This window comes from Tursiops truncatus, chromosome 15 (genome assembly GCF_011762595.2).
Source record: "Tursiops truncatus isolate mTurTru1 chromosome 15, mTurTru1.mat.Y, whole genome shotgun sequence".
In the NCBI taxonomy this organism is placed as follows: Eukaryota; Metazoa; Chordata; class Mammalia; order Artiodactyla; family Delphinidae; genus Tursiops; species Tursiops truncatus.
In genome coordinates, this window is record NC_047048.1 from 15,072,509 (window position 1) to 15,085,015 (window position 12,507).

General features: G+C 46.5%; 2 protein-coding genes across 14 annotated transcripts in view; one reads left to right on the top strand and one right to left on the bottom strand.

The window, feature by feature from the left end:
• AHSP (alpha hemoglobin stabilizing protein) lies at positions 1 to 7,790 on the bottom strand. 4 transcript variants are annotated; one of them, XM_073792085.1, is made up of 3 exons: positions 7,726 to 7,790; positions 619 to 697; positions 1 to 371 (listed from the first exon to the last, which is right to left on the bottom strand). In XM_073792085.1, exons 2-3 carry the CDS (start codon positions 691 to 693, stop codon positions 168 to 170), a joined length of 279 nt encoding a protein of 92 aa, XP_073648186.1. In that variant the 5' UTR covers positions 694 to 697; positions 7,726 to 7,790; the 3' UTR covers positions 1 to 167. The 4 variants fall into 4 exon arrangements, with proteins under 4 accessions (XP_073648186.1, XP_019777319.1, XP_004321416.2 ...); XM_019921760.3 differs by lacking the exon at positions 7,726 to 7,790 and adding an exon at positions 6,973 to 7,108; XM_004321368.4 differs by lacking the exon at positions 7,726 to 7,790 and adding an exon at positions 906 to 975.
• RUSF1 (RUS family member 1) overlaps positions 7,174 to 12,507 on the top strand; it is a 15,534-nt gene continuing 10,200 nt past the window's right edge. For 2 of the 10 annotated variants that reach the window (XR_004522297.2, XM_033841189.2), the window contains exons 1-3: positions 7,177 to 7,536; positions 7,747 to 7,861; positions 12,021 to 12,066. Coding sequence is in view for 8 of the 10 variants with exons in the window: in XM_033841189.2 (XP_033697080.1) it covers positions 7,237 to 7,536; positions 7,747 to 7,861; positions 12,021 to 12,066 (461 nt within the window). In the remaining 2 variants the exon portion in view is untranslated. Of the gene's footprint in view, positions 7,537 to 7,746; positions 7,862 to 12,020; positions 12,067 to 12,507 lie in introns of all 10 variants that reach the window. The other 8 variants (XR_004522298.2, XM_033841185.2, XM_033841187.2 and 5 more) reach the window with 7 other exon arrangements.

Consider the following 12,507-nt stretch of genomic DNA (forward strand, 5'->3'; position numbering starts at 1 on the left):
GCCAGGAAAACCACCAAAACCAGTACTGGTCTTTATTGAGGTGTCAGGGTGCAGTAACACCATGAAGGGGCAGAGCCTGAGGCCTTGAAGACACAGAGGCAGCATTTAAGGGTCTCAGACAAGCCTGGGTCTCCCGGCTAGGAGGAAGGCAGCCTGCGATCGGGCGCTCACAAGGACTTCAGGAAGTTCCTGTATTTGTCCAGGAAAGAGGCAGACAGAGTATTCAGCTCTTGCCGAAGCTCCTGCACAGCCTTGTCCTGCTCTTGCTGCTCCCCCACCATCTGCTTCCTATAATAGCTGATGTAGAAGTTCACCCAGTCATTCACCACAGTCACCATGTCTTCTTCAGGGACAACAGGAGCAGAGAAGACCTGGAGGGGGGGGTGGGATTGGGATAGGGGAGGTCAGGATTTGGCAAGGGAGACCACGCTCGGCCATGTGATTCAGGGATAACCACAAACTCTGACATCCTCTTTTCTCTGATTTGTATTACCTGTCTCTTGTTGTTTCCATCAACTCAACCATTACCCTCCCAGCTCCAAATTATTCTCCCTTCTCTGTCCTCGCCCACCTCCCAACGCTCCAGGCCTGTCCTCTGAAACAGAGCACCAGACTTACCTGCTGATTTAGCAGAATGTTAAATTCCTTCATTCCTGTAGCAATGAGATCCTTATTGGTTTGAAGAAGGGCCATCTGCCTGATTAGAGAAAGAGATGGAATTTAAGTATCTTTTTCTCCCAGGGTATTTCCCCCAATCTCCTCACTCCCCTTAAGCATCCCTGGGGCCCTGCAGGGTCACCTCCCCTCCACCACCTTTCAAACCCTGCCCTGCTCTGAGATCACATTTCCCCCCAGGTTGGCTCACTGTCAGGTCCAACAGTGCTATGTATAGACGTCTCACCCACACTTTTCAGGGTCTGGATGTCCCTCTGTACCAAGCTAGATGTAGACAAGGAGTCCAGTGTCAGCCAAAGAGGGAAACGCCCTGCATTTAGGTCCTGAGGGAGGGTGATAGGTCAACCAGGGGAGGGGAAGGAGGGAGAGGCTTCCCTGAAATTAGAAAGATAGCAAAGCCAAGAGAACAGATAAGCGGGGAGACCCAGAAAACCAAACCAGGGATAGAGCCATGCCCTCTCCCCCACATCCCAGGATCCAGGCTCCAAACGCTAACGAAACTAACAGTAACTGTTAGATGCCCTGTTACGAGAAAGGCACTTTTAAAATCATCCTAACAAGTGGTGGCAATTATTCTCCCAATTCATAGGTGATATATTAATAGCAGCTAACATTACAGTCATCATTTGTGCCAGGCACTGTTTCAAGCAAGTATTAAGGTATTTATTCTTGGGAGTTCCCTGGTGGCCTAGTGGTTAGGATTCAGGGCTTTCACTGCCATGACCTGGATTCAATCCCTGGTCAGGAAACTGAGATCCTGCAAGCCACATGGCATGGCCAAAAAAATAATAAGAATAAGTATTTATTCTTATGAAAACTCTTGTTAGGCAAATTCCAATAACAGTCGTATTTTGCAGATGAGCCTTCGGTAAGATGGGGAGGACTGGACTCTACTAGGCTGAGTTCCACAGGAATGGAGACACACGTGTCTTATTCTCTAACATATCATCGGGTACTTCACAAAGCAAAACTACTTCTTTTCTTTTTTTAAAATATTTTCCTAATGTTTTCCATTTTTAATAGATTTTTTCAAATTTCAACATCACCATATAATAACTGAAATAAGTGAAACATTATAAAAATTCACACTGATAAGTGGATCATTTTTGCTCCCTCCCCCGACAAAGTAACCAGCATTCAAGATGTGTGTATTTCCTGTCCCATCTTCCTCCATTCAAAAACCAGTTTTCATAGGCACCTATACACTCATGGCTTGTTGCTCTGCTTTTTTGTTTATAGCATTATCTTAATTAATACACAGCAAATGAACGTCCTTTTGGTGTACGATGTTTGGATTTTAATACGTAGATTCATGTAACTACTACCACAATCAGGATACAGAACGTTTCCATCGCCCCAAAACTCCTTCGTGCTACCCCTTTGTAGTCTCATCCCTAAATCCTGCCGACCACTGATCTGTTCCCCATCACTACAGTTCAGTGTTTTTGAGGATGTCTTATGATGGAATCATACAACATCTAACCTTTGAGACTGGCTTCTTTCACTCAGAATAATGCCCTTAAGCTCCATCCAAGTCGTTTCAAGTAGCAGTGGGTTGTTCCTTTCCGTTGCTAAGCGTGCATCGTATGGACGCACTACAGTTTGTTTATTCATCGACCCACTGGAGGACATCTGGATTGTTTGCAGTTATTGGCAAGTATGAATAGAGCTGCTATAAATATTTGTGTACAGATTTTTGTGTAAACGTGTTTTCATTGATTTAGGGTAGAAAGTATGTGTTACCACTAGGAGAAATAATTGCAATACGACCTGACCAAAAAAAAAAATGTATACAGGGCTCCCCTGGTGGCACAGTGGTTGAGAATCTGCCTGCTAATGCAGGGGACACGGGTTCGAGCCCTGGTCTGGGAAGATCCTACATGCCGCGGAGCAACTAGGCCCGTGAGCCGCAGCTACTGAGCCTGCGCGTCTGGAGCCTGTGCTCCGCAACAAGAGAGGCCGCGATAGTGAGAGGCCCGCGCACCGCGATGAAGAGTGCCCCCCCCCCCCCCGCCTGCCACAACTAGAGAAAAGCCCTCGCACAGAAATGAAGACCCAACACAGCCAAAAATAAAATAAATAAATAAATAATAATTTAAAAAGCCAAGCATTTGAAGCCCTTTTAAAAAAATGTATACAGAATTTAACATAAACTCTTGATAGTTCAATAATAAGACAGCCCAGTTTTTTTTAAATGGCCAAAAGATTGGAACTGGCACTTCACAAAGAAGATATACAAATAGCCAATAAGCACATGAAGAGATGTTCAACATTATTATTCATCAGGAAAATGCAGATGAAAGCTATAATGTGATACCACTACATACCCACTACAGCTCCTGCAAGTTAAAAAGACTGATTAAGTGTTGGTAAGGATATAGGACAACTGGAAATCTCATACATTGCCAGTGGGAGGGTAAAATGAAATGTCTGAAAAAACAATTTGGCAAGTTCTCATAAAGTTCAACATACACTTACCACGTGACCTGGCAATTCCACTCCTAGGTGGAGTCCATACACGTCTACAAAAATACTTACATGCAAATGTTCATAGCAGCTTTATTCATAATAACCCAAAACTGGAAACAACCCAAATGTCCAATAACCAGTGAGTGCATATACAAACTGTGGTATATTCATACAATGGAATACTACTCAGCAATAAAAAGAAAAGACTGGGCTTCCCTGATGGCGCAGTGGTTGAGAGTCCGCCTGCCGATGCAGGGGACACAGGTTCGTGCCCCAGTCTGGGAAGATCCCACCTGCCGCGGAGCGGCTGGGCCCGTGAGCCATGGCCGCGGAGCCTGCGCGTCCGGAGCCTGTGCTCCGCAATGGGAGAGGCCACAACGGTGAGAGGCCCACGTACCACAAAAAAAAAAAAAAAAAGAAAGAAACAGACTAATGGTACTCATGACAACATGGAAGAATCTCAAAATCATTATGCTGAGCAAAAGAAGCTAAGCATGAAAGACCATATACAGTATAATTCCATTTCTATGAAATTCTAGAAGAAGCAAAAATAATCTATAGTGACCAGAAAGCACATTAGGGGTCATCTGCGATCAGAATACAAGAGTGGACATTAAAATGCACAGGTGCCCAAGAGAACTTTTTTAGATAATGGCAATACGTATCTTGACTATGACAAGCATTCTTATATACTGTTAGTAGGAGTGTAAATTGGTAAAGCTTTTTAGAGAGATAGTTTGACAATACTTGTTCAAATTAAAATACACATACCTTTCAGCCCAACAATTCTGCTTTGGACTCATTTTAAAGAAATATTCATATTCAATGTACAGAAAGGCCTGTACAAGGAATTTATCATACCTATTTGTAATAATGAAAAAAGCAATGTGGGGAATCTTTATAGAAACCATGGCACATTCACACCATGGCATGACATGCAACTATTAAAATAAATGAGGTAGCTACATATGTGCCGATAGGAAAAGATCTCAAAGACAACGTTAAATGAACTATAATTAGAGCAGGCTACCTCAGGCGGCGAGTATGGGAGAGGGGATTAAATGTAAAATGATATTTCTCTCTCTGTCTCTCTGTCTCTGTCTCTCTCTCTCTCTCATGGTAAATAATGTTTACTTCTGGGCATTGACTGGTATTTGTTGAAAAATGGAAAGAGGGATAAATGTCAAGGGAGAATTTGACCTTCTCCATCTATAGTATTGTTTGAATTATTTTACAGTGAGAATGTATCCTTCCATTATTTTTATAATACTTAACAAGAATACAAAATAAAAAAGAAAGAAACAGGATGGTATAGTTCTGAAACCCTTAGCCTCAAATTGGACGTCAGGGCCTAGAAGAGTAGCCTAGAAGGGCCTGGAAGAGTAGCAGCTTCTCACTAAATATCTGTTGAATGAATAGGAGAATGAATGCTTTTGCCATTTTTCAGCTCTGTCACCTTGTTGAAGTCACTTCACACATGCAAACCCCAGTTTCTCTGTTTAAAGGAGGAATGAAATAATACCTATGAGGGTTATTGAGAAAATAAATTCATTCATTCCACAAATAGGTATTTGGCACCTGCCTTGTGCCAGGCCCTGGGAATGCATCAGTGCCAAAGACGAAGTTCCTGTTCTCTGGGAGCTTATGTTCTAGTGGGGGGAGTGAGAGGATGAACCGTAAGGGGTGAAGTCTGAAAGATGGAGCAGGGCCCAATCTACAGAGCTTCATGGGCCACGACAAGAAGTTCATGTTTTATTTTCAAATATGAAGGAAAGTCATTGAAGGGTTTGGAGGAGAATATTGCAATCCTCTTCCATAAAAGTAACAGGAAGCTGCTGAAAGGTTTTGAGCCGGGGAGTTTTAAGCTGTGTAGGGAGTAGACCATAAGCGGGTAGTTGTGGAAGTGGGGAGATCAGTGAGGATAAAGTCAAGGAGATGAGCAGCTTGGAGTGTTCTGCCCGGTGCTTACTATACTGCTGAATGCAGGCTGCCAAGAGGTCTCAGGGGGTAGGGGAAGAGGAAGCATCCCTCATCTCTTTGTCAAGCCACTGATCTGGACACTGGGGTTGCAAAGAAGTGTATGAGTCCTTGTCAGGCACTTACAGTCCACTTGGGAAGACAGGACTTAGATACCTAATAAAAGCAAGTACAAACTGGCTCCAGAGAGCATATGCTAAGCATTAAATAAGTTCTACAGTGAACAAGGGTTGCCATGGTCTCTGAGCAGGTAGAGGTCAATGTGGACACAGATGGTCAGTAAAGCCTAGAGGGTTGCTAAATAGTGTGACCGTATTTCTCAGTTTGCCCAGGGGCTCCAGTCTGTTAGCCCAATGTGATTATTAACGGTGCCTCCTTTAAAGACACTCTCAATAATCCTCATTTGGGGAATTCCCTGGCGGTCCAGTGGTTAGGACTCGGTGCTTTCACTGCCATGGCGCCGGGTTCAATCAATCCCTGGTCTGGGAACTAAGATCCCGCAAGTCGCGCCACGCAGCCAAAAAAAAAAAAAAAATCCTGGTTTGGACAATATGTCATAGAGTAGTGCTGGTCATGAGGGCCCTGTGGAGCAAAGGGCTTCACATTTGAATACTTGACATTAACTCCAAATAATGGTCAACACTTAAATAGCATGCACTATGTACCAAACATAGTTTAAGAGCTTTACACATACGACTCATTTAATCCTCATCCCAACCCTATATGGTAGGTACTAGTATTATTCCCCTTGTACAGGTGAGGAAACTGAAGGACAGAGGGATGAGAAACTTGCCCAAGGTCTCACAGATACTAAGTGACAGAACCTGCCCCCAAACTAAAGCCCTCTGGTGGAATTCATTCCTGGAGGTTAGTCTCAGTTCAATATACCCAGAGAAGCTAACATTTAAAATATTACACGTTTGTATCCCTTCAATTTTTCACTCTCACAGGAACCACACAAACAAGCAAAAAATCAAATGCCCTGGGTCTACCTCAGCCTCAGAGACTCTGTCTAGCTTTTAGGTAAGGTGAGGTGAGGTGGAAGAGCATTCCAGGCTGAGGTCCAAGAGAAAGATGATAGTTAGGGAGAATCAGAAGTTTCAAGCAGGGAATCAAACTGTGAGGGTCCAAGAATGCTGGGCTAAGGAACCAGGATATTTTATTTTCTGAAGAAAAGAGAACGCTTTTAGCAAATTTCTATTTTGAAGGGAGTACATTGCACTAGATGGGAAGGAGAAAGGGAGAGAAGAGAGGGAAAGAGAAAAAGAGGTGAGTTTGGAGGGAAACACTGTCTTTAGACTTTCTCCCCAATTTCATAGACCCTCTCCCCCAATAAACACAGAAGAACTTCTTGCCTATTTCTCCTATTTGCTGACACTATTCACTACAATCCCTTGATTTCCTTGCTCCTCAAAAGTTCTTAGGATCCTTTCAGAAATAATACTCTTCCAGTCAGGAAAGGCTGAAGGGCTGAAAATTTCTAGTGGAGGGCCAGAGACGCCCAGAAGGAAAACAAAACCCCCAAAAAAACACAAACAAACAAAAAGGGAAGCCTTACAGGGCCTCAGGGATCATCTGGTCCAACTTCTCATCATGCATGCATTCATTCATAAATATTCTCTCTTTTACGCACCTACTACGTGTTGGGTACCCGGGAAAGAATAGGAGTAAAATACAGGCCCTGGCTTCACAGCAAGGAAGCCACCTGAGAACCAGAGAGGGACACTGAGCTGCCCAAAGCCACACAGCGAAAAATTCTGTGGCCGCACCGGGTCTCAACACGATTCCCTAGGGACGCCCTCTTCCCTTCTCCCCATAACTGTAAGTCGGGGGTCACAGCAAAACAGGTACCTTCAGGGCTTGGCGGGCCAAAAGGCTCCCACGGCCCCAGACAAGATGCTACAAAGAACCAGGACCGGGACCAGCCCCGAGGGGTCGAGGCGGGGCCGGGAGGTCGGAAAGGAACCATCTGGTTCCTGGGCTGGCTGGAAGAGTACGCGGAGGCAGGAGGCCCTTTCGCGAAGGAATAATGCCCCTCTGCAGCTGCCGTAGCCGAGCAGGACGCGTCTTCCGGCCACGTTTCTCTGCCCGCGGAACTAAAGGGAGGAATTCAGGATGGCATATGTCGCCAGGAGTGAGGCCCCACTGTGCTCCGAGCAGTTCGGCTCCGGGACGGCCCGGGGCTGCCGCGCCGCCGCCGACGGGAGCCTGCAGTGGGAGGCCTGGGGGCGGCGCTGGTGGGGGTTCTCTGGGGCCTTCACAACGAAACCCGGAGGACGAGATGGGGGCGAAAGGGTGGCTCCCGGGACGGCCGTCCCACCTCTTTCGCGGCTCCTGGCTGTCTTCCTGCCTCAGGGCTTCCCCGATAGCGTCAGCCCGGACTATCTGCCCTACCAGCTGTGGGATTCCGTGCAGGTCAGCCCGGCCGACTGGGGAAGGGAGCGACATGTAGCCGGGGCAGGGGAGACAGCGCGCCGCCTCTCCCTCCCCGCTTACAGACTGGACACTGAGGCCCAGAGCCGAGCTGTGACACGTCCCAGGCCACACACCCAGGAGAGCTGATAACAGGTCTTAGACCTCCATGCTCCTGCGCCCACTCCTCACCCCACTTCTTTTCTTCTCCAGGCCTTTGCTTCCAGCCTCTCGGGTTCCCTGGCCACCCACGCAGTCTTGCTGGGCATAGGGGTAGGGAACGCAAAAGCCTCTGTTTCAGCTGCCACGGCCACCTGGCTCGTGAAAGGTGAGCTGGACCCCTGGAGTCTCACCGATCGCTCCTCTCAGCTCTGCCATTTCTCTGTCCACTTTTTCCTTCGGCTGGGAAGCCCAGCCCCTATTTTCCCCTTCTCCCAGTGTTTTGGCACCTAGCTCTGGGCTCTGATGAGTATGTTTACTTATGCATTCCTGTCTGATTAGATCCGGGAGCCAAGCCTCCCCACTTCCTAGAAGAGTGCCTTGTACCTCGTTAAAAAACAAAATTCAACTGAGTAAATTTTTCTATTGGCTTTATTGACGACTGACTAGTAACCCATGGCGGGAACACTCTCATCCCGCCCACTAGCCTCGGTAGCTGCACTCCGTTCCCCATACGGACTGTGCAGTGTCCCTTAATCATCTGGAGCCCAGATCCCTAAGTAGACCGTCCCCTCCCCTTTACTCCTAATCTGTGGAGGACTGCCTAAGAGTTTGGTTATTGAATAAAACTGCCAACTGCCTTGGGTGTGGGAAATTAGTTAATTCTAGACAGAAACAGTTTTGTAATAGGTCCTGAGTGGCAGAGAGGAGGTTTGGGGAAGGATGAAAGGCGTTTCATATCCTCTGGGATACTAGATGATACCATGAATAATAACTATAGTAACTGTCTGTTGAATGTGTACCGCTTTTTGAAAAACCACTAAAGGGGGGGGGGGAAGATACAGTTTGGTACCGTGCTACTTAGAGAGTGAAGTATAGAAGAAAAGGGAAACTGCCCACATCAGGAGGGCCAGTGGCTCTCTCCACCATCCTTTGTCTTTCACTGTTGTTCCCAGTGGAGGTTTAAATCAGACCCAAGGTAAGGCTCATTCTGCACCTGGCATCAGCCTGGCCACAGCTCTGGTGAGCCTCCGTGGACCTTTTGGAGAATCTGGAGGTTCCTGCTTATACCCTTACCATGAAGACGAGCATACTGTCCAAATGTGAGTCACTGCTGGAAAGAAGCCCTTTCTCTGAGACTGCATATCAGTGGAGAAGTGGTGGTGATCTGTGCCTCTTGTCCTAGTTGTCTCTTCTTTTAATAATAATAGTTCCTGAACAGTACTTACTGTGTACTGGTCTTTAAATGTCCTGACTCAGTCTTCACAATAGTTCTGAGACGGGTATTGTCATTATCTCCATTTTATAGATGGGAAAACTGAGGCACAGAACGGTAACTTGCCCAGGGTCACGGATGTGAACCCAGGAGGTTTAGTTCCAGAGTACATTTTCATACCACCGCACTGTGCTTAATTTGGATCTTTTCCATTCCTCTCCTATTGGTTAATTGTTTGGAATGCAGTGGGAGCTTGGGTCAGTAGTTCCATGTCATTTCTAAGCACCCTAGTCTTATCACCAACATGTTGCTTATGTATGTCTTCAGCTCAGGCAAGTTATTAAGAAAAAAATAAGACCATTTTAAGATGTGGAAAAATATCCTCTTACTTTAAAGCCTGTTGTTGATATTAAAGGAAACCCCCTTAACTAGAAAGGATATTACAAACTTGTTTCCATCAAACATGGGAAATTTGTATGCGGAGCTTTATATAAGAAACTCCCTTGGAATTTTTTGATGTGGTCACTTTTAGTTACAGATCTCTTAATAGAACATGATGTTAATTGTCATAACTAGCAATAGTAATACTACTAGCAGCCAATATTTTGCCAGCTGAGTGTGTGCCAGGCGTTTTGACGTGTAATATGTAACTTAATCTCTGCGGCAGCCATATTAGTTAGATGCCTTTATGAGTACCTTTTTCAGAGGGGGAAGCTGAGGCACAGAGAGGTTTAGTAACTTGCCTAAGGTCACATAGGGCCAGGATTTGTACCCAGGCCCACTGACTCCTGTGTCCCACTCTTAACCACCCACTCTTTGGCCAGTTAGGATTTCAGAGTGGAGCCGAGTACAATTTATGGACAGTTGATCCCTTACTAGGACTCAAAATTTTGAGATCTTACAGCATGGCCAGTTGTAAGTGAGGCAGAGAGGAGCAGGCGGGAATTAAGTTTCCTGGTCTAGTGGACAGTGTTGACTTTCAGCTAATAGGGAGGATGTATGTCACTGCGTCCTATTGCCAACCTCCAGATTCTGACAAGGGCCCTGCAGACTGCCTCCGATGAAAGATAGAGTAGGCCCCTTTCTTGTGTGAAGAAAATACATACCTGATTGGCAAAGACTGTGCAGTCGGAGGGAAGAAAAATAGTCTGGCCCTGTGAGCTCTCACCCCGTAAAAGTAACCTTGCCATGTTCAGAGTCACTAAAATGATCCAATACAAAAATCTTGAACAATGAAAATCTTGTGTAGAATTAAAAGTACTTGAAAGGAGGAGTGTGGGTGAGTGACAGCGGGAGGAGGCTTCTCAACCCACTCTGGGAAGTATAAGTTCCATGGACAGAGGGGACAGAAATAGAGAAGCCGAGCAGGCCGGATGGGAAATGTGTTGTACACACGCCTCTGAATGAGGCAGCTGCTACTCAGCCCCAGCCAACTGGAGCGGTAAGGGGAAGCAGGCCTGGTGCTGCCGTGTCTTCAGGTTCTTCTCGGAAAGCTGTAAATCCAGATTTTCTTGAAAATGCCCCATTTTCGTTTATCAATCTTCGAGCTTCAGTTGCTTCATTTAAAGGGGATGATCCCTTAAGCTCGTAGAATTGTTGTGACGATTGAAAGACTTGGGTATTTCAGGTTTCTGCCAGAGTGCTTAACGGTCTCCTTCAAGTCCAAGGCTGGGTAAAGATGTCTAGCTAGAAGGGGTCAATGCCCAAGGATGGCCGCCGTGGCAAGAGGAGAATGAGGAAGGCTGGCCCATGTCACCACCTTTATATGTCGTGGGACGTTCTCATCCCTCCTACCCACAACCTAGTTCTCCTTCTTGCAGTCCCCCACTTAAGGGTCCCTTCCCTCAAGCTCAAACAAGCTAAGGGTCCTCTGCCCGCTCTGCCTGTCCTTCCCAGTGCCCGCAGTGTGAGGCCTTCTCAGTTTGATTCTAGAACAGTCCTTCTTTGTGATCCCCCTGCTGGGCTTAATGAGTACTACTCTCAGTATAAGGTAGGGTCTAAATCAGTGGTGGGCAAACTTTCTGTAAAGGACCAGACTGTAAAGATTTCACACTTTGCAGGCTGTACAGGTTCACTTGCAGCAGCTTGATTTTGCCATCGTGTTATGAAAAAAGCCATAGACAGTCTGGAAACAAATGGCACAGCTGTGTTCCAGTAAAACTATTCACAAAAACGGCGAAGAAGCCCACAGACCACCGTTAACTGACCCCTGGTCTAAATCAGTGTTTTTCGTAGGGGCTGCTGTCTGCTTTTACTCTGGCTTTTGAGCCTGGAACCATGACTCTGGCTCACTGTGGTGCCCCCCAGGCCTCACGGCAGTGGGTAGCCAAGAAGCACTTGTTGTGCAAGTGAAGGTCTGGTGGATTCCAGAGACCTCTCTGACTCTCCCTAGTCTGAGGAGGCCTCTCCCTCTGCCCCACACTCCCAGCTCGCTTGTCACCAACCTGCAGTTCAGATCCTTTTTACTTATTTATACTCTGATGGCCACCTGTGGACCCACTGCGCAACCTAAGAGCTAGAATATCAACAATAACCTCTGAACTTTCCACACAGAATTTCCTGCTTTTTATAAAAATAGTTTTACCATATAGATATATATACCCAAACACTATATTGTTTAGTCTCAGTCGTTTTCGAGCTTTATGAAGAGTGTACTGTGCTGTATGTAGTCATCATGACTTACTTTTTCATGCAGGATGATAATACTAGGATTCATCCATGCCGATGTGGGTAATTGTGGTCCATTAGATTTTCACTGCTGTCTAGTATGCCCCTGAGTAAATGTACCAGAATTTGTTTATGCATTCTCCTGTTGATGAGCATTTGCATTATTCCCAGTTTTTTGCTGTTATAAACAATGCTGCAAAGAATATTTCTGGTCCGTGTCTCTTGGTGTGCATGGGTACCTAGTTCTCTGGGGTACATGCTGAGGGACTGCTAAGTCTAGGCACTTCTGACCCCATAATGCAGCTACGTCTGTCTAGAACTTATACCAGACTGAGCTTCCAAGGGCAGCGATCCAAGATGGAAAGCCATCTCAGTGCCAGGCTCTGCCAGGCCCTACAGCCCCCAAGGCTCTTGCTTGTTCCTTACCGATGCCTCTCTCCCCCAGATTCAACTGGCATGCTGGGCCGTATCATCTTTGCCTGGTGGATGGGGTGAGTTTTTCTTCCCGATCTGCAGACTTCTAGCCACTCTCCCTAGACAGGAGTCATGTCTTTCTCAGCCCTGGCTGTATTTTCAGCTCCCCCTCTTTCCTACCAGTCTCCAGGGGCGGAGAGATTTAGCAGATATATCAGAGCTAAGGAGTCTTTAGTGAGTACCCAGTACAAGTGACTTGCCCGGGGTCACCAAGCAGTGAAGCCACAGAGCCATTACCAAGATGAGATCTGCCTTCAGGAGCACCGATTTGCCCCTCTGCTGCCCATCATGGAAAAACACAGGGAGCCACAGGCTCTGAGCATCCTCTGCTGGCTTGTTAAAAGAGAAGCTTGGATGGGACAGTGCTTAGCCCAGAAGGAATACCTTTACTCCAGAGGCTACTGTGGCGGCTTAGATACTTGGTTAGACTTTGCTAAGCTGAGTGGGGAGTGGGCTTG